Source organism: Aythya ferina, assembly GCF_964211825.1.
Source record: "Aythya ferina genome assembly, chromosome: 6".
NCBI lineage: Eukaryota > Metazoa > Chordata > Aves > Anseriformes > Anatidae > Aythya > Aythya ferina.
This window is the reverse complement of record NC_140303.1, coordinates 3,484,009-3,506,142: the sequence shown is the minus strand read 5'-3', so window position 1 is coordinate 3,506,142 and position 22,134 is coordinate 3,484,009. Positions and strand designations below refer to the sequence as shown.

At 43.1% G+C, this 22,134-nt stretch overlaps 1 protein-coding gene across 8 annotated transcripts in view; it reads left to right on the top strand.

Annotated features, from left to right (window-relative positions):
* Positions 1 to 22,134, top strand: part of PLCL1 (phospholipase C like 1 (inactive)) — a 187,204-nt gene that overhangs the window by 152,310 nt on the left and 12,760 nt on the right. For 7 of the 8 annotated variants that reach the window (XM_084523509.1, XM_084523508.1, XM_084523511.1 and 4 more), the window contains 2 exons: positions 7,026 to 7,101; positions 11,171 to 11,280. In XM_084523509.1, coding sequence (XP_084379635.1) covers positions 7,026 to 7,101; positions 11,171 to 11,280 — 186 coding nt within the window. Of the gene's footprint in view, positions 1 to 3,470; positions 3,973 to 7,025; positions 7,102 to 11,170; positions 11,281 to 22,134 lie in introns of those variants that run through there. The other variant, XM_084523515.1, reaches the window with a different exon arrangement.

The following is a 22,134-nucleotide window of genomic DNA, read 5'->3' as shown; positions in this document are numbered from 1 at the left end:
GGAACTGGATCTACAGTTGTTCAACTGTTCAACTCAAAGCACGTTTTGGGTGAATAGGCCTGAAAGCAATTTCAAATACATTTAATAGAAAGTATTGATGTTGGCCTCTCTCTTGTATGGATGGTTGTCGTTAATTTCTGTTACAATACCATGAAGAAAAGTTTGCCCCTAAATCTCGCAATGGAAAGCTGTCGGCTGCAGATGTGCCTTGCTCGGAGGTCTGAGGGACAAGCAGCTTGGGGCCGGCACCTGTCATTCCCTGCCTCAGAAAGCATCACATATTTGAAACACTTGAAAGTGTCTGCTCTGAATGTCATCTCTGATAAAACAGCCCTAATGTGCTGAATTTTTCCCCCTACTGAAAATTGCCAGCTGACCATATCTTTTTTCTTTTTTTTTTTTTTCCAAAATAAATACAAACTCTGTCAGCGTGTTTAATGGGGCATGGGCAGTTCTGACAGCCTGGGCAAATGGAGGTGCAACTACTCAGAGACCTGCCACAGCCATCCTGAAAACAATTAGCTGTCTGTTCCCTTGTGTTCAGCCTTTGTCAGCAGGCAATAGACAAAGATCACTTTGTGCAGTTTGTTTTTTTTTTCTTTTTTTTTTTTTTTTTCCTCTGGGTAATTAGTTTTACCATTGTGTTCCACCTTAAATATTTTCTTTTCAGAGAGGCCCTATTAGAATAAAATTTAATGTGCTTTGTTTAGGGAACTGAAATGATTTTTTAAAGGCTCTATTTTTTGTTCTTATGGTTACATTGCAGCAGTTTTGTAGAACTCACCTACTGCTGTGTCTCGTGGAGGAGGCTTCAGTGATGATACCGCGTTGTAAAGGAGTTTCTGCAGAGAACAGGGAATGGAAGCACTTGAAAATAAGATGGAATATAGGCAATGCACAGAAAACATTATTGAAAAATCTGTGAACTACCAGAAACATGGTTTAGAGCAGTTTATTTCAACTTACATACAGTTTTGGTTATTATCATACATAGTGTAGCATATAATGAATCGATTCCAGTGCTGTCATCCATTCCCCATATACATCCAAGGGTAGTGCAGCATGCCACCTGCAGAGCTGCTCTTGAGACCTTTCCTCTCCACCACGAGAGGACTCTTCTTCTTTGGCTCCACATCACCCATGGCCGGGCATTGGAAGAAGCCCGCTCAGGTGGGGGCAGCACGTGGGATGCACCTTATAACCTGTCGAACCTTGTATTCAGTGATCATGCTGGGGGGGGAATGAAAAGAAAAAAGGAGCTGTCAGTGTGAAGAAAAGGGATGGGGCCCAGCTGCACGTGACAGATGGCAGAATTATTCACTGCAAACACTTACCCTGTGAAGTTAGAATTTTTTTGGTTGAGATTTTTGCATGGACAGATTGTGGTTTCTTATCACACTATATTCATTTGCTGATGCAAGCATGTGTGAACTCAGGGACACTTGTGCAGTTTGCTTGTCAGTTCAGCGTTACCTTTCCTCTGAGATTAAATGCTTGAAGCATTTGAAAATCAAACGTTATAAACAAGTTGTAATAAATGTTCCTGTTGTTACCTATTCTTCTGGCTCTTGTGCATGTAGAATTTTTTCTAGCAAAATGAAGGCCTCTTTACAGGAACTGGTTGTGATTATTTTGTAACAGGTAAGGAAGCGCAGTGCTTCTGTTAGTACAGTTGAGGGAAGGCAAGTTGGAGTTAACCTCTCTGCTAATGTAGAGATGGACCGGGGATTTTTGAGAAGTGAAATAGTAGCTGTCACGCTGTTGTAGACACCGAGGTATGTAATGACAGTGATATTTTGACACAGGGATTGGTCCACGCATGCTAGCAGAAGTCTGCAGAGGTGTGTGTAGAGAGGACCTGCTCTTCTGTCTGTTTTCCTTTCAGATTCAGTCCTTGCCTCGATGCAGGCATGACAGTTATTTATTCCCAGGGAGGAAGCCCATTTTCCCAGTTTATGTAAATACAAAATGACTAAATAGATTTTTGGTGAGCTTTTCCACTGAAATCTGTATTTCAACTGGGACAGTGTCATCCCCAAAGGGCCATTTTTCACAATTCTCTGAACAGCTGAAAACAAGGGATATTGCAGAGCATAATGCTCACTGCCAAGAAAGTGTCATAACGCACTGACGTCAAACGCAGTCCGGTACATGGACACTGAATTCATAGCTGCCTTAAAGAGCTTTCTATCCAAAATTGGACATAGACTGGGAAAGCAATTACCCTTTTTCTTTCTCCTTTTCTTGTAATTCTCTCTCTTTTCCCACCACTCTCTCAACTTCTCTCTGAGAGCCACATCCATTAGACCCTTCTAAAATAGGAAAATGGTCACATCAGAACTTCTCTTACAGAATGAGATTCCAGTTGGGTGCTTTAGATGGCCTGATTCAGCACAAGCATGTTGAAAGCTGCCCCCTCCCCCTGTTCCTCCACTGTTTCTGTTGTTTTGTAGAGAACTGGCATTCATGCACCAGGTCACATTCTACAGTGCTCTGACACCATATTTCCCCAGAAATACTTGGAAGCAAAACCATAAAATTAGAGCTTAAAGTAAATTTTCTTCAGTTCCTTTTGCAGAGATTTCCAGCTAATGTAACCATCCCTGATAGCTGTTCCTCTAACTAGGCTGTTGCGGGTAAAGGCTCAGATACAGAAAACTGGCTTGGAGGACACTGGGACACCGGCAAAGCTTAGTAGGTGGCCAGCATTCCTTCCCATGTCCTGGCACCATGGGGACATCCTCTTAACAAGACTTGCTGGCACATGATTAATTGTCTGGCAGTTTCATGTCCCAAATGGCTGCAAGAAATGCTTGATGCTAAAGAGGGAATCCTGCTGAAATTTTCATGAGCTCAATTTGCACTTCAGATGTTTTTCCAGTTGGCTGTGTTTCTGTAGCTTTTTTCTTTTTCTTTCGGTAGCAATAGAAGTGTGATATGGTACTACTTACCAAGACAAAATTCTTCATTGTCTAAAGCAGGCATAAGAGACTGGGACAACAGCAAAGAGGAGACACCTCAGAGGGAAGCTCCTATTGGATTTTTTTTTTTAATATGTTTTGTTGGTTTCTGTTCTAAACTTTGGAATATTTATGAGAAGATTCTTTGAACTGTCCTTTCTGTATCATTTATCTTCCCAGCAGGAGCAGTACTTTAATTTGCCACCAGGAGCTTTCCTTGTTTTTTTTTGTTTTTTTTTTGGTTTTTTTTTGGTGAGACTGCTGTGTTAATTTTCTCTCCCCTTTTAAATTTGTAGAATAGCTTCTAGTAAAAGGAAGAAATTGGTTTCTAGCACAGGAGTTCATTAAAGTAAAAAATAATAACATTTTTTGTTCATTTTGTATTGATCTTGTGATTAAACTGTCTTTAGTACACACAAGAAATAAGTCTTAATTTCTTGTGAGTTAAAAAACGACATCTTCAGTGTTAAAAATATTTTATATTTCACTTAAAAATTATTTATCTATCAGGATCCCAAATGGCATTGACTAGGACACCTCCTGTTTTTTGAAAGCCTCTCACCAATGACATTAAATACCAGCCTGATGGGTTCCAGGAAGAAGACTGGGACTTAAAAAACTGCCTGGAGAGCACCACTCAGCAGTAGCCTTAGCAGAGTGAAGGTGTATGGAAAATCAGGATGCAAAGAGTGCTCATTCTTCGCATCTGAGACATGTTGCTGGATTTCATAATATTGCTGGCAAGACTGGGCTTGAAAATCTGGGACTGTTGTGTGATTTATGGCGTTACCTTCCCAGAAGAAAATCTCACATCCCTTCCCGTTATGTTTAGAGCTTCTGGTTCTTGTCTTGGCACCACAAATAGAAGTAGGTGACATCCACAAGCAGGGCTTTGGATTTGATACCAACTGGAAAAGCTGGGAGCATTCAGACTGGGAGATGGTGGAGTCATTTGAGAACCGGTGCCAAAAAAAACAACACCATACCAACCCTGTGTATCTAGATGCCATATCACAGGGCTGTGTGCCAGAGCTGATGACATGATCAGAGCATCTCCCAGGGCCCAAATGGAGGTCCCTGTAGCCAGCGTGCTGCATCTCTGGACAGCATCCTCTGCTGCAGCTGGGAAACCTGCTGAAACTGCTGTCTGCTCTCCAGTGTCTAGCACAAGGGGACACGGGATGCCAGCTGACCAGCTGAGGCTCTCACCTGCTTTCACCTGTGTGAGGCTGAGTAGTGACGAACTGTTAGCATTAATTCCAGTAAGCAGTTACCAGTAACAGCTTCTTAGCTGGTCCTTACAGTGCTAACTCAGTAAATATCCCGTAAGGGATATCTACCTTGCGTGTAAGTGAAAGCGTACGAGGGGAAGGAGGAGGGAGTAGATTTTTAGTTAGAGTTTGACTGGTTTTTGATATTTTTTTTTTTATGAGGGTATCAGTTGTGTTCCCAGGATTTGAAGAACATCTACTGTGGCAGGCTTAAAGAAACAAAAAAAATACAAAAACAAACAAACAAACAAAAGCTCCATGCTGTGATTTTATTCTTGGAAAGCAGCTACTTGCCTGTCGTACTCTTATCTGTATGAATCCATCTCTGATTCTTTGGAGTGAACATCCTTGTTTCATCCACAACAACTTGTCATTGCAATCGTTAACAGTGGAGCTAGGAAGTGTGATCTCTGGCCAGCTAAAAATGTGCACCTGATTCTTGTTGGGAGTGGAAATACTGGGTCCTGCACGCAGCGTTACTGCACGTGGGAAAGACACTATAGGCCTGCCAAAGTCTTGTATCAGAGTACACCCAGGATGTGTTATTTCTACCTAATGCATACATCCTAAAGAAACCTCTGAGAACAAACATCTGGTGGTGAAATAAAGGCATTATTTAACCCCGGATGCTGAGCCACGAGACTCTGAAATAACTCTCCGGATTTATCATGAGATAAAAGCAGCTTATTTTAGTCAAGAGTGCTGCTGTGTGAGAAGATAGAAGCGAGTTAAATTCTGCTGTATAATCTGTTTTTTATTTATTTTTTTTTAATCACTGCTCTGCTGAGGGGAGAGCAGTGAGACTTTGTCAGCATCAAAGGAGCAGAGGGCTGCTCTACCTGCTCTGCAGTAAAGGAAAATTGACATCCTGTTGCTACTTCTCTCTTAAAAGCAAACGTAACACCTTCATGTTTGATAATCCAAAGACAACTGCATCAGAAACTCCTGGGAATGAGTCCAGTAGTTGGAAGAAGACATGGTCAAAGTCATTTGTACCAAATTGCACATAAAACTCATGATTCTCAAACTTTTGTGTGTGTGTGTGTGTGTGTGTGTGTGTGTGTGGCATAAATGTGACTCTTGTAAACCAAGTTTGTAGTGACTGGCTGGTGGGGGGGGGGTTCTCGCTCCCTGTGCGAGACCAACTGCAGAACTTTTATCAGACCAACTGCAGAACTTTTATCTGGCAGCCGAACAGCTCCTTCAACACAACATGACTACGTGCTGCAGCATGGAACAGCCAGAGGCTGGGTAGAAATTGTCATTTCTTTCTAGATGTCAAGCAAAAACATCCAAGAGAAGAAATCAACATGATGCACAGACAAGCAAGTATTAAAGAGTGAAAGGCAAAGGATACTATCTAAAGTAATACGTCTCAGGTATATCCACCAGGCGTCTTCTGTTGAAAAATAATTTTGCACTCTATAGATGTGTCAGACCTTTTTCTTTCTTTATGTTTGTGAATCTGGTAATGGATTTTATTTTTTTTCATGTTCTTGTTTATGTCAAAGTGAAGGCATAGGTGTTTTTTATTAAATTAAGCCTATCTTAGTAGTTTTGATTAGTGACAGAGATGGCAGAAGCAGAAAAATTTGGCTCTGAATTTCTCCAGAAGTTTGGGTGTGACATGGGGAAATGTCTCCTCCCTTGTATCTAATTAAAACAATAAGAAATGCTAATATGCAAGTGTCAGCTTAGTACTTTTATACCGTCTTCCACCAAAATTGTTGCAATTGACTGGTTGTGTTCTCATACTTAGTATATTTGAAAGTAGGAATGATTTTAAAAGTTGTAACATTTTGTCAAAGCTTTCAGATGGTGGCTTCTGTAATTTCAGGATATAAAGTTAAGCAGTATTCTTTCATGCTGCCTGGATTTGATTGAGTTTTGCAATGTAGGTCCCAGGAGAGCAAGATTATTCTCAGACATAGTTTGCTATACAGCATGTTCTTTCCTTCTGTAACAGATGTACATGTATGTGCCGCCTTCTGCAATTTCACAGAATATAGCATTGAAACAATTTGTTTGTTTGTCTGGGCTTCTGCAGGGCTTTGGGAGGATTGTTAACAGCAAAGGAGAAAAGCAGTTGCAAGAAGGGAGGCTCAGGAAACTTGTCCCATAATGGGTATTTTGTCTGTGTTTCTCTTAGTGGTGTACTCTGGGAAGCTGCATAGATAGGGGTATCTGAAACGTGTGAGCATTCTTGGTGAAACTACCTGCCTTTTTTTTTCCCTTTTAAACTTCAGCAGCAGTGTTCAGATGCTGAAAGCTATAGAATTTAGATTAGAATTTCTCCCAAGGGAACCTCAAGAAACACTGAAGCTTTTTGAACCACCGTAGTGCATAAAGATGCGCACAGGCTTAAGTATCTCTTGAAATCAGTTCTATTCATGGCTTGGTAACATTTTTCATAGCAACTTATGTTGAGCAAAGTATTTATTTCTCCTTGCATTTCAATAAAAGCACTGATTATGAAGGGCTTGGTTTCACATAGAATGAGTGTTGTTTGTCTCCTAACTCTGCCTACTCCTGAAATCACTTCATGTTATTTACAGAGGTGTCTCACTGATGTGAAACAGCTGTTCTTTGATTTCTGGAACAAAGATCTTCTGAGCAACTGTCTCTTAGCCTGATGTAGATCTAGGGGACCTGATATGAAGCAATGATCCAAACGTTATAGTGCTGTTTGCAGAACAGAGCTCTTCTTGAGTTTTACCCTTGTTGTACCTTTCTGTGGACGAGATGTTGCAGGAAACCATGGTAATGAAGTTGTTTTTCATTTATTTTCTGACAGATGATTCAAGAGAGCAGGGTTCTTATCGAGACGGCAGACATCACTCATGACAAGATCGTTCAGTGTCAGAAAGCAGGTAATTCTCCTCTAATGTGCAGTTCTGGATAGGAGATGGGAAACAACGTGCCATCACTTTCTTAGTTTGAGACTTGAGCATCATCTTTCACCTGATATTTAAGTGAGTATCCTCATCTTTCCGTAGCAGACTCCACCCTCCTGAAGGCTCATCTTCCAGCAGCAGTGGAGGTGTAGGATCAGGGAGAAATCCTCAGTTTTCACCTCAAGTCTATTTCTTTATCTGTTTTACAGCTCTGAAATGTCTGACAGCATTTAAATAAGTCAAATGAACTAGAAATGAATTCAATTAAAATGAGGGAGTGGGAAGGTATGCTGCCTTTACTGAACTCTGTTCTCTGCCATAGTTACTGTCTTAAACACAAAGGCTTTGAAACCTACTGAACCAAGCTCTCTTGCCTACCTTTACTTAATTTTGCCATTTCGGGTTGATTTTGAGCTTGGAAACATGCACCAATATAATCCCTTCATGTCACAATGAATCTGTGTGGCTATGCATTATGTATGTTAGTTACATGGGCACAAGGAGGTGTAAGTAGACTTAAGGCAAATCATATTTTGCTGGTGTATGATATTGGATGTCTGTGCCTGAATTAGAGCTGTCTTGTGTGCATCAGTAGAAAGGGAGAAGATGATTTCAGAAGTGGCTGCCTGTATGCTCTGCCACGGGTTCACACTCTGTTTGCAGGATGGTCAAAATGTCTGCGATTCGCAGTTCAGCTTACTCATGCAAACCTTCTTCATCACTTGTTCAGGACAGTAAGCCAGACTCCAAACTGGGACATTTCCTGTAGTTTCTGCTGATACACAAAAATAAACCCTGCTTGAGAGATAAGAGTCCACATTTGGTGGTAGTAAGATCTTAATCCTCTACAGCTAAACCCGTCAGCTTTCATATATCAGAAACCATGCAGAATAAATCCTTGCAGTGTATTTCTATTACGAGTTTACAATGCTGAAATAAAATCTGTTTTTAGTCTAGTTGTACAGCTGCACCTTTTGTAATCTACAGCAAGCCTCAAAGGTCAGGAATGCAAACACTTGCTACTGTATTTAATTTGTGATCTCAGAAAAGTCTTCTGGGACCACAACAATCATAAATACTGTTTTATTCCAATAGGCATTTTTGGATTTGGCAAGTGACAGAGGCTACAGCCATTTGTTTCTATTAAACATAAATAATGAATGAAACTGATGCTTTATAGTAAATTCCTTAATTCACCTTTTTAATTAGAAGAAACTAGGAAACTATTTCAGTAATAGCATTTAACTGATTTTTAATGTGGTACAAGAGCAGGGTGGAACCCAGTCTGCTCTTGGAAATTCAGAGCTCTGGAGCCACGGTCAGAGCTGTGGTAGGAAAGGGAGGAGAGGCGAGCACATTTGTCTTTCCGCATTTCATGGGCCTCATCTTGGGTTGTGCCTTGGCTCCTCCTGTGTATCTGCACAAACAGCATAACTCTCCTCAGCACAAAGCCTTCAACAGGTACAGAGGGTTTAGGAAATGGGACAGTGACCAGAAAATACAGCACTGATGGTCTTTCTAGCTGCTATAACTTAGAGCAGCACCAAATTATGCAGACCCTCAGGAATATCAGAGCTGTACCCACCCAGCTCTGTGCAAAGAGAGAAGGACCTGTGAAGTCCTTGTGAGCTGGGGGTTGATAACGTGGGCAGAGAACACGACACAGGACTGTATCATGGAACAGCTCGGCTTGGAAGGGACCTTAAAGATCATCTGGTTCCAACCCCCTGCCATGGGCAGGGGTACCACACACTAGATCAGGCTGCCCAGGGCCTCGTCCAACCTGGCCTTGACCCCCTCCAGGGATGGGGCATCCACAGCTTCTCTGGGCAAGAAGCATATCACCAGGCTATGTCCAACGTTGAATGCAATTCCTTTCTCCTTCCTTCCCCCAGCAAAAAGATTAATTTATTTATTCTCTTTACTGTTGTATCTCCTTGTTAATTTCTTTGTTCTCATTACTGTTGTATCTCCTTGTACTTCTGCTGGTTTTGCTTTGTTAGCCTTAAAATATTTCTGATTGAGAAGGGTGGAGAGAGATGCAGTGCTCATATAAAACCTCAGGATTTAAGACAGAGGAAAGGAGCAGGAGAGAGAGAATTGATCCCTCGCAGTGCTTGATTGCTGATTAGTTTGTTGCAAATGTTACCCAGGCAAATTGTCCAAAGAAGGTTTTAAATGTGGCAAGATGAAGCACTCATAAGTTTAGAGATGTCAGAGATACAATTGCCAGTGACATTGTTCTTCACCTCAGCCCAGTCCTACTCCCCTTGGACACGCGTTCCTACCTGACCTCTGCTTCACAGCCCAGCCTGTTTTGGTCCCTGCTCCCTGTGCTACAAGACCCTCTCTGCTCCCCCAGATGACTTCTCAGGCTGCTGAGTTTACGTTTTTTTTTTGTTTGTTTGTTTTCATGTATGCTTTTGGCCCAATGCATTAGCAGAATGGAGGACTGAACTGCTATTTGCTTTAATTGGTGCTCCTTTCCACAGCCTGATGAATGTTAGTAACTGTCTCTCTCTTGGGCAGCATTATTTCCAGTTTACAGGTGGGAAAGTGAAATCTGGGAAGGGGGAAAAACAAAGTATGCTACATAAAGGCAGGGCTGCCCAAGTGGAACTGAGCACTGTTGGCCTTTGTATTTCTTCAGAGGACAAAGCAAGTCACTTGGAGGTTTTCTTTCACTTACTCGAGTGAAATTATTTGAGTCAGTTGGCACAAGGCAGCTTGCAGGGGAATCTTTCTTGAGGTGCAGTTATTTAGACTGTTTTCCAAAGGAGGTGTTGCAGGAACTCTGTTACCTTAGATATGCAAAACTTGTGAGCAAGCGAAGTTTTGGAGAATAAGCAGTACGTGTAGATGAACCTTACGTTGTGTGAGGTTGAACGCCCTCAGTGTTTCTCAGGCAGTGGCTCAGCTGCCTCCAGATTCAGTGCAAGGCAGAAGGAAGCCTATTGTCAGTCTTCCAGGAGAGCTTTGGGCAAGCTTACTTGCAGGCTGCCTTGGAGTATCAGAAGGCTGACTCCTTCAGTCACCCTGCTAAAATAGCCCCTCGGTGCTCCATGCAGGTGTTCTCTGTCAGGTGCCGATGGGGGTTTCTTTGATGTAATTTCAGTGAAGCCTGAACTTGTGAGTGACATTTGCCTCAAAACAACAGGGGAGGGAGAGCTATGAAACAACTGGAGATTGAACTCGGTTTGTTCAGCTGGGATGGGCTTCAGATATTTTGGAGTGATTTAGTGCCAATTTGGCCTTTGTAAGGTACAAATTAAGGGAACACAACCAGCTCTCTCTCCATTTTGTCTTTTCATCCACAGCAGCCTTGGAGAAATGTTTGCATACACTGCAAATCTCACAGAATTGGTGAGCTAATTGGGCTCGTTAAGGTTTTTTATCTGATCCCAGATTCTCAAGTTCTTGTATCCAGCAAAGGATTTGCAGACGTTTGCTACAAAACTAGCAATGAAATGTTGCCAATTCCCAGGTCTATGTTTGGAAGTCTCAGCTCGACAGGCTGCAGGAATACCAATCTTGTGATTAGCAGTGTGCGTTCGTGAAATAATTTGTCACTGTGGAGTACAAGGGTTTTTCTATATGCCAGTGATTATGATTAATGAGGAGCTGTGCACCTGAGTCTGTATTTGCCGTGCTGCACAGGTATCTTTCCTGTCTGCCAGACTGCCTCCCAAGGTACATCTGTTGAAGGATAGTGACAAGTGATTGCCTTTTGTCATGACACTTCCAGCAAAGCAGACTACAATCAGAAGTGCTGGAGTGGTGTTCGTGTGGGGAGCAGGCATGTGCCTGTGTAGGACCCCGGCATTGGAAAGGAGAGCCAAATACAGAATTGGAGGCAGAGCTGCAAGGCTGCACATAACACTTAAATAGAAGGGAGATGCTCTCTAGGGTGGGATCATGACAGGGAAGAGGGGGGAACACAGAAAGAGGATGTAGGAAATATCAGCTGCAAGGGCGAAAATGCTCGCTGAACATTTTATGGGGGTAATCAATCATACAGAGGGTGATGTAGCGATCTGTTTTTTAGGGATGGAATTCCATGAAGAGCTCCATAACCTCGGCACAAAGGAAGGCTTGAAAGGAAGAAAATTAAGCAAAGCCATTGAAAGCTTTGCATGGAATATCACAGTGCTGAAGGTAAGCACAGAAAGCACCGCCTTGTGTCTCGTATTAACTTTATAAGCACATCCTTGCTCTTTTTAGCTTATCTCTTGGTACTGTGTTATTAACACTGGAGACATGTTTTGTTTAAATGGGAAGTATAAATTACCCCCCAACTATTAAGATTTATCAAATACATCTAATTACAACTGTGGTTTGGAAGCTGTGGAAGGGAATTTATCTAAGCCTGCATAAAAGAGGGATAGCTCATTAGTTTGTATGCTCAGAGACCTGGTCTCAGTTGCCTATTCTGCTTCACACAATGTGTGAATGTGACCTGTCTGAGGTCACTGGGTCTCAGACACTTGATGTGTAATATGAAGACACAGGTATCTCCTGGGGAAAGAGAGGGAAAGGGGGCAGGCTGTCATGAAAGTACACACAACAAATACTACAGATCCTGCAGGTGTCAGGGGTGTGTTTTGAAAGTGGAGCACCATCCAAATGGCTAAAGGAGCCGCTCTCCATCTTGGCTGCATGGTGACACGCTGTGTAGTGAGCACCTCAGTCAGTGGGCTTTAGCTCCTGGTTCAGCACCGATCAGCCAGAGATTGCCATGGCAGCTGTATGTCTGACCTTGCGTAAAGTTGTCCAGGAACAGCCCAACGTGGAAAGAAGTGAGGAGCTGGTACAGCCCCAGCAGACGGCAAGGAGAGGACCTGAGCCAAGCATTCAGGTCATTAGCATTCAGGTCACATTTTGTTTCACAGCCTCATTTTCCACCTTGCTCTGATAGATCACACGTTGCTCACCGATATCCCATGGCTCTCTCCCAGCTGCTTCCTCCCTCCAGCTGCCATTTAAGCAGGTTGCCTTGTCTGTGGCCCTCTGTCGCCTTTCCTGCACTGGAATCCCAGGGCAGGCCAGCTGATGAGAGGGAATTTTTACAAGATTGCTAATCAAATATATACCAAAACACAATGTGCAACAGCAGTAGCGAAATCAGCAGGAGGTGGCATGCTTCAGCCTCGTGGAGACAGAAAGAGCACTAGCAAAAAAGAGTTGGGAATGAAGAGGAACAAAAATGGATGGGAGAGGCTGTTGGTGGTGGGGAAGGGTTAGAAGAATTGGGGGACACCTGGAGTTCCTTGTGTACCTTGATTCAGTGTGAGAGAGGGAGGGAAAGAAAGTAACGGAGTCAGCACAGGCTCCGTTAATAAGACCTCCGATGAAGAGAAAAGGCAACCAATTCAAACATGATGGAAGAGACTGACCTTCTCCACACAGCATAATTAAGGTGAGTAGTTAAAGAGGACGAAAAAAATAAAAATGTAATAGGCAGTTCTGTACATTACTCTGAATGCCTTTAGCTGTGTTAAGTAAAATAAATGCTTCATGCTCAGAGTCAACATAAACACAGCTGGGGTTGGTCTAAACTTTTAAATTTTTAGATGAGAAAAATTAAATTTTTCAAATGAGAAGTTCAGACCTCTGAGGGTGATCTGTGATTAATGAAGATATGAGTAGGGTATTAGAGAAACATTTCCCATGAAAAATAATTGCTGCCTAACACACACTGCCACAATCAGTGTTATGAACATTTAGTCAAGGTCAAAGAATAATTGATGTGTCATTTCTAAGCCACAGCTTCTTGGGTATTTTTTTGTTTTTTTGTTTGTTTGTTTTACTTGTATATTGAAATGCCAACAGTGTATGTTGCAACTATCCTCTTGTACAAAAGTGGATGAAACACCTTTTCATTCTGACTGAAGTCCAATTCAGCACTGACAGTAGGCAAAGGAGAACCACTTTGTACTTCAGGTGTCTGATATGAGGCAGTTGGTCACCATTCTTTTTTTTTGTTTTTTTTCTCCTCTTCAAGAATATTGTATTTCAGTGACCCTACCCCTAACAAACCTATTTGCTGGTTACAACTGCATCTTGTATTTGGCACTGGCTCTCCCCAGTGTGCTGGTGAGAGCTCCCCAGGAGGGTGTGGTGAGGAGAAATCAGCAACCCTTCCCCACTCAAACCCGGTGCCTGATCTCAGGGTGGTTGGGTTAAACCACAACAGTTGCATATACGTTTCACTAGCATAGCAATGTAAGAAAAGAAAAAAGTGCCTGCAACATTTAGGAAATGCATCAGCTGCTTCACACTGGGTGAGGTGAGAGAAAGGCAAAACAACTCCAGGAGAAAGCTTCTTTGTGTGCTTGGGGTCGTTGGAGGCAGCTACGTCATGCAGCAGTAGTCAGCTTTGCTTGCAAGTTCGTGCGAGGTGCCCATGAGCAATAGCAGGTATTGTGTTTTGCTCGTGCCTGCCAGATGATTAATAGTCTTTTCCTAGGCTGGTGAAGCAAAAGCATATTTAATGAATGTATTTATTTATAAATATTCATTGCAATAGGTAAGTTTTGAATACAAAGAATGGATGCAATAAAAAAAAATTGCTTCTGGCAAAATCATTAAATAGTAACAGTGTAAGATTAAAGTATATTTTATAAAAAACACGACTGTGGGCATTCTTCATGTTTAAAAATCCCCTGGGGTACTTTTATGAGGTGTGTAATGAGAACGAATCAAAACAATATGTTTTTTTTTTCTTAGTTTATATAATGTAATTACATATTAGTAATACTCACCAGAAGGACAAACTATTTGCCAGAACATAAAAATGTTAGTAAAACAGGGAAGCTACAACTCGCTGACAGTCGAACAAGTCAACTTTGACACATATTATTAAAATGGTACGTCTTTTTGTATGTTCCATGTAATATAGTGTCAGACATCCCGTTAGTAATACTGAGAGGCACAACGTAATTAAAGTAGACAGAAGAATCATGTTCTTATAGCAAAATCAGTTGTTAGGATCCTAAGTGTAGTCTTGCTTTTGTTGTTATTTCTATTTCCATGCACCTCTGTTTCGGTGCCTCCATTTTTCTTTCTGAGTTTAAGTTCCACTAACATGCAAATGTGGCAAGAAACATTTGATTTGCCACCCGAGGCAAGCCCCCATGCTAGGAACCACTTGTTTCATCCTGATGGATACAGTAAAACTGCTCTGTGGGGGTCTGCTTGGCAAGTAAGCCGAGCAAGGTTCACGTGAGGTTCGGGTTTATTGCTCTCATGTGGATGTGCTTTGTCTGTCCGCAAACATGTCTTCCTGGGCTATCTGTGCTTTGGTAGATCAGCAGATACCAAGTGCAGTAACAGTGCCACCAAATACTTGGCCGCATGTTGATGGTAAATATCTAGTTAGTATACCTACATACGGACTTATTTATAGACAAAACACGGAAAGACAAAGTGGCATTTACTGCTTTGATCTACTGAAGGAGAAAAAAACCACAAAGGTTTGTGTCTAGTCTTTGCTCTGAAATGCACTCATGTTTTTAAAACCTTTTTGCTTCCCATGATAACATTTTGCTTCTAGTGCCATAAGTGTGTTCTGTGTGATTAGGACTCCCAACTATTATTGTGTGCTGTTTGTCACACTGCCAGGCAACAGGACATCAAGAGGTTAATTTCAGAGATCTTTTCATCACCTGTCCATCAGTGTATCTGCTAATTAACTTGCATTTAAATTAGTGCTGATTAGATATATAAAGAGAGGTTGCTGAATGCAGAAGGCATGCAATTATTAAATTGCAAATGCAATTCACTCTGAGGGAGAAATCTGCAATTTTATGACATAGTCATCAGCAATGCTAGCTCTGGTATAGTGTTGTTACGGAGCAAAACTGTGCATTAATAGTGATTCTGGATGATGATGTCCACAAATGACCTGTTTCTTCATCAGAGTCATTTGTGACAGCCTTTTGCTGCTTGAGAGATGTGCAGCATTCAGACCTCTCACTTGGGTGGTGGAGACTCAGATCACTCTTGTGATCTTGTCACTCCAAGAACCTTGAGGCTTCTTGGAGTGACAAAAGCCTGATTTCTGAAGGATGTACATACAGACAGGCGTATACTTATCTAGCTTCACCTAATCTGAGCTGAATTTTGCATCACTAAGAAGGTGTCAATTTTCTTTAGGAAGAAAAGCAATGTATCTGACAGTGATTATTGTGCAAGAACATCCTTGGGCACAGTGGCACCATGCAGAGAGATGCTGCTGATCCTTTGGAAGAACTAGGTCCTTTCACAGTCTTTATTTAAAGATTATTATATTACAGTATGGCACTGTTTTTGATGTATACTGCACAGTACTCTAAAGCCATCTGGTAAGTAGGATTTGCTTGTTTCCACATCAGTCCTTTTTTTTTTAGTTAGGCAAGAACCCATGGTTTTGCTGCTTGTCATGCTACAGAGTGGACCCCAGAGCAGTGTGGCATTTTCATGAGGACATTTCATGTAATTAATCTTGACTGCAACAATATATTCTACACCATGTTGTACAATTGCTGCCAAAGGATTTGCATGACATTTTACTCTCCAAGAATTAAGCTACAACCAAGTGAAATTGTGAGCACCTGTAAAGTTGCTGTATTCCACATACCGTATATTTTTTTCCCTGTGTCAGTTAGGCTCCCACCCGTGCCTCCCCAAAGTATCCTCATATCTGACATTTCTTGTTTTCCCAGCATCACTCTGTGAACAAAAGCACATTGGTGCTCAGTCTGTGAAACTGCAAAAATAGATGCAATGCAAGCCACGGTGGCTTAGCAACAAATTCTGGTGATTTGCTGTCACCTTGTGACACTGATAGTCCAGCAAGAGCAGTAAGGCAGGAGCAGTTTGAGTGGCACGGAGAGTTCTCACTTGCCTCTAAATGCAGGCTAGCTGGATTATTTTGTGCCTACTCAGCTCCAGATCTACCTAGATAAATATGTTTTGAATGTGGTTACCCTGAAGGCTCATTTTCCAGAGATGTCTCTGCTGCTGTCTAGTCCCCATGTGGTTTGCATTTCCGTTGTTGCTGCAGTTCAGTGTTGTTTTTAACTTTTAAAGTTTAACTTCTCTGGGCTGCATGACCTGGCTGTTTCTGAAGTACCTCCTGCATTGCTCAGTCTGGCTCAGCTGCAGCTCAGGTTGGCTGAGCCCAACAGACTTCAGTGAGATAATAGATTTTGCAAAGGTAGGAGGAAATGCAGAGCTGGGCTAATTATTCACACAGTTACTAGATCAGGTTTGTCTTTTACATGTTAACTGAAGGACAAAGAAGGAAAAAAAAAAAAAAAAAAACAACATAAAAAGGTTGATGGAGAGGGTGCTAAATTGAAGGGTAAGAGGTCCAGTCAGCATCTGCTTATTCTTGTAAATGCTGGCCTGCTTAACTGGATTCATTTTATTTAACAGTAAAGGGAAAGGTCAGGGAGGACAGAAGTGTTTAGGTTGCTCCTTGTTGAGCACGTAAAGAGCTTGGAAGAATGGCCTAGGATGGGAGTGTGGCTCATTCCTGGGTCCTTGTGTGGCCAGAAGATGGTGGCATGTGTGGTGGAGGCTTCTGGCTGCAGGAGGCTGCCTGTGCCCTGATGCTCAGGATGCCCCTGTTTATAGGGGGTTTATGCCTTTTGGGATGTGTTTGGTGATTTTTCTGGGACCAAGGTGGGGTTTAGAGTCCTTTAAATGATACTGAGTTAGAAAATAGGGAAGCGACAGCATGTGATTTCCACACAAAGCTCTTCTGATCAGTGGTTTTTGTATATAGACAAACCCAAACCACGTAATTATTAGGTAGGTGGATCCTTCTTGTACTTAGAGTGCTGTTCCCTGCTGATTAGGTTGGTAACTGCCTCCAGGAGCTCTCCCTCATACTGCTCACTAGTTTTTACCTTTCTTGCCCAAGCCTAAAAGTAGGAATGCTCCTGCAGAGCTCATTAAAAGACACTTGGTCTCGGTGGATCTTGTCAGCTGTATCTGGTGATGGAAACCTCTCAAGTTACTTTAACAGTGTGTATCAGGGTAAAACAATTGTAATCCCAGTTTCTCAGCAGTACTAGTTAATCAGATGGAATATCCTGTTCTTCTGGGCTGTCAGCCAGGCTGCACGAGCATTGCTCCAGGGAGGGTGCAATCTCATACAAGTACAGCGCAGACTCTCCAGGTACCTGACTGCTCCGTGTGAGCTTTTGAAGACCTAATCCTGTTTCTGACAAGGTCTCTGTTTTCTTGGCCAAGGAAAATTTCAAGACATAAATCAGATTTAGAGCAATTCAAATATTCACATGCTTAAAATATATGTGAAGGCCACCCAGGCATTCTTTTATCAGCACACACCAAATGCTGGCAACTGAAGAGACTAGCAGGGAAAGGGAGAGCAGCAACTGCCAGAGTTCACAGCGCTGGCTCCCTTGTGATACCTTGAATCTCTCAGGAGATGTGCCACCGCATGGAGTGCCAGCATGGCTCTCAGTTTGACAGAGAGAAGAGACTTCATCCCATGTTAGTTATTCCTGTTTTGTTGTCCAGTACTGGCATAAGAGGAGTGCTTTGTTGACTGTCAGGAAGCAATGGTCCAGACACTCAGGTCAGGCAAAGTAAGAGCCCATCAAATATATACAGAACAACAGTAACTTTGGGACAAGAGCAGATTAGAGAAGTGAAAGATGGTATGAAATGCCTCTGATGATATCTTGTCTTTGCTCACTTTTCTTGTGTTTGACTAAAGTAAACCAGAGAGAAATGGCAAGGAATATTGCAAGGTGCCTTTTATTTCCAGTGATGGGACAAATTGCCAGAAGCCGCGGACATGAAGCTGCCACTGGCCAACACGTGGAGCACGTCATGTTGCAGTGTTGGTAAGAGGCAGGGCCAGGAGCCTGCGGTGTCACTGTGCCTGATGCTCCTTGTGCCAAGGCCACCTTGGTGGCATGGCTTGGAGCCCAGCAGAGGGTTGGCGTGCTGAAGTCCCCTGTGTAGAAGGCGGATTTTAGCATCACTTCACAGAAGCTTGTCAAGATGTTTAAATAGCCCTTGTCTGCCAAAATAGATGTCTCAGTCTCTTCTGGTGTAGGTTGGCTGCTTGCTGAAGCCCCCTGCTTGATCAGGTCCTGCCTTGGGTTCCCCTTGTGCCTCCCTGTCATCACTGACTTTCCTGGCTCTTCTCCTCGACCCTAACTCCTTGTTCCCTTTGTGTCGCTCCAGCCCTATTCACCATTCTTATTCTGTTCAGGGCATCCCTTCATTTCTACTGTTTACCATAGCCCCAGGCAGTGAAATGATGTGCATCATCTCACTCACTTTAAAACAGTTGGAGAACTCCATTTAAAGTATAGTACTATGTTTATGAAGATAAACACATGAAGATATGTTTATGAAGATATATAAAAAAGAGAACCAGTAAATAGTGCATGGTGTTGTTCACTGCCAAAGTGTTTGTTTCACCCGTGTGTCAGGTTCTTCCCCATCCTTGACCTGGACAAGGCTTTGTGTGGCTCTGAAGCTGCCCCTGTTTGTGACCCAGTTCACGTGAGTTTATCACTCCAGGTCCACACCAGCTTTCCCCTGGGGTGTGGGAGCTGGCACGGCTCTGCGCTGCTGGGGCAGACAGCCTTCACCACAGCTGCTCTCCTCTTGGTTCTCCACCAACTTGGCGCTGGTTTTAATACCTAGTTGCAAAGACCAGCGTCTCTCACATTTGTGGGCCATCCTGTACAAAGGCTGCGCAACTGGAAAAGTAATTAATAATGTTCAGGTGAAGATGTGTGACTGCAAAGAGAATTTGTTCTATGAGAGCTGCTTTGAGCAGTAACAGGATTATCACCTGTGAGGAGGTTATTTGAAAAATCAGCAGATATGATTAAAAGTACCTTGAGGGAACTTGTCTTTTGAGGAAAGTGAGCTCTTTCTGCACGTGTGTGTGTCTGAGCTGAGCTTAAAAATGGGTAGAAGTAAGAAAAGAAAAATGAAATCCAAAACAGCTGAATGGAACAACCTTTGTAGATGGTTCCCCACTGAAGAAGGCTTACATGAAACTAGGTCACTACCATCTCCCATCCTTTGAAGGAGACAGTGAAGGCAGGAACTGCAAGTAGTGTAGGAACTTCAGCAACTTCTTCTACCATCCCCTCCCCTGCACCGGTGACATTTGCATCTGAGACACAGATATCAAAGGCTGCCGCACCCGGCAGTAGAGTTAATTAACACAACTTGGAAGACGTGGAAGTCAGGAATCTTACTTGTGCAGATCTGACAACGTGACCTCATTCAGAAGAATTAAAAGGGCTGTATTGAAAGTATAAGTTTCAGCTGAAATTTGCACATTTCATCCTTTTATCTGTCACTAGCTGAACTAACAAAGAAAGGAAATGAGGAGCTGTCTCTGACAGGTCGCATTATAAACTGCAGCGAGCTGTCATCCTGCCAGGCAGTTGGGCAGTTGCTGGAGGGGACGAGAGCCTTTCAACTGGGTCCCTGCCCCACCAGTGGCATTGGGCTGGCAGCGGGCTTGTGCCCCCTGCGATGCCCCTGCCCCAGCCCCTCATGGCAGCGAGGGGCTTGGTGAGACCTCTTCCTTCTCAGGTTGGCCATGTCCCTTGGTACCTCGCCTGGGTTGCCTGGGTGGGGATTCAAACACAGAGGACCTCAGTGGTCCCCTCCTTTGCTCTCTTGTATTCACTGTTGATTTCATTTCAGGGTGATCAGTTAAACAGGGTGATATTATTTATGTGCTGAGATGCATAAAATGGATGTTTTTCTTGGGCACAGTTGGTTAGATTTGTCTGTATCAACTTGGGCACTGACTATTGCGTAGGAAACTCCAGTTATCTCTTTATACAACTTGGAAGATTCCTTATGTCCCTTAAATAATGTATGAAAAGAGAGATTCGGTTGCATGGTTATTTATTATTGAAAAGACGAGCTACATTTTAAAATTATTTCAGTTGTAGTTTAATCTCCATTATTTAGCAGATTCACATTACAACCCAGGATGTGCTGTTGCTGTGCTGGTCTTGTCCCTCCCCAGCTGACACGCGTTGTTGCTTCTGGCCTGTGCAGAGATGAGGCTGCGTGCCTGGCAGGGCATTTTGCCTTCCTTATGTTTTAAATTGTTAAATGCCATTGCGAATCAGCATCACACATCCTGATAAAGGTCTGGTGGAGCTGTGATTGTTTCTGAGCTACCGAAAGGCAGGTAAAATAAACTCCCTTTGTTTTCCTCTAAACAGGGAGCTTGTATGCACCAGCTCAGTGCCCTGCCCGAGCAAGGGTAACCCACAGGGCTCTGGAAGGACATTTACCTGAAGTGTTTGTGTTCCTAAGCTGTTAAATTCACCAGCTGATTTAGATGACAGGGCTGTGTGCAATGGGGGAGCTTCTTTCGGCAGCCTGCGCATGCATTGTCGTCGTACGAGGGTGCCTGTGTCTGAGCCAAGGGCTCTGTGACTTAGTTATCCATCCCGGGACAGAGCAAGCGGGGCTCTATGCTGGAAGCCTCCAGACACAGTGAATTTTCCCAATTTTGTGCAAGGCTGTTGAGTATCAGGGAGAGACTGGGGGACAGATTTGTGCGCGGGGGAGGGCCCTACGAAGGGATCACATGTATGTTGCTTTTTTTCTAGTGTTTACTTGTTGTTGAATCTCAGTGGTGTAGTTCTGGGAACTTTAAACCAGCTCTAGTCTGAAATGGTTGCAGGTGAATGTAAACCCTGGTGTGTGCCAGGAGGTTAACGTCTTCTAAAAATTACCTTTGTTGTATTTTTTGAGCTCACTACAGCAGATCACATATAGTTTCTGAGTGTTCTGTTTGTGTCTTCACATAAAGGATGTGAAGTTGACTGCCCCTTTTCTGAAGTGAATTACAGGCCTGTGTCTACAGAATGGTGCTCCCTGCAGGCAGAACGGGTGTCTAATTGAAGCTGATCCCACAGGGGGCTCAGGAGGTGATGAAAGCTGACATTTGCTCCACTGAAACTTCCCCTTCTCCTGTTGCTGACAGGGTGTTTCTGGTTTTCCCTGGCACTGTCAGTGGCCTCAGTCACATCTGGTAACGTACTTTACAACTGTTTTACTGAAGCCAGGGGCTAGCATACCTCTTTATGAATGACAAGTCCTCCCCTCCTCCCTCATCGACATACGTAGGAATCCTCTCTGCATTTGTCAGGATGTGTATGATGCCATTGCTAGCAAGGACCTTTGTGGCTTTTTGTGCACTTATATGAGGAGTCAAAAGAACTGAATTCTGAATCTAGCAGGCAGTGACTTGCTTGTGTGACCTTCCCCATTTCAATATGAGTCCTAATTCCATTTTTGCCTCCTTACATTGAAATGAGAAAATGTTCATCCATGCTGCTAACGTATGCCAAGGTCTGTGGTTAACAGAATAAAACGCTCTTTAGCGCAATGGTGATATTGATTCATTTTTGTAGTCTTGGGTCACTGGCTGTTGAGTAAAGACTTCCGTGTTAACATATACATTTATTGGCAATATGGATCTGTGGATCGGGCTTAGGCAGCCAGTGGAAAGCCACAAACTGCATTAAACAGAAATCGTAGGTGTTTCTTTGCAGTTATTCTTCCCCAGCAGCACTGGTGGATCCTGTAAGTTGCAGCCGTGGCAAGTGTTCCCAAAAATGTGCGCAGGAGCTGTGTGGCAGTGCTTGAGGAACAAGAGGCTGCAGTGCTTGCAGGTGAAAGTAAGCTTTGCAGTTTCCCAATCCACTGTAGAGTAATCTTGTTCCATACCCTTGACAACTACAGCTTTCTTTTTCTTGGATCATGTGAAATGAAGTGTAAGATGATGAGTCCTAGGTGAGGGCTGGAGCCAACGGTGATGCTCTCTACTATGGGTTACTGCCCACTTCACAGGGTCCTGTGGGATTTGTTTGGTGAGAAAAGCTGAGACAAAAGCAGAGACTGTTGCTGTGGCAGGTTCTGTTTATTTTTAGATCACAAAAAGAAAAAGGCAGCATTGCTTATGTCAGGCTACGTACACAAGAGAGCAGACTT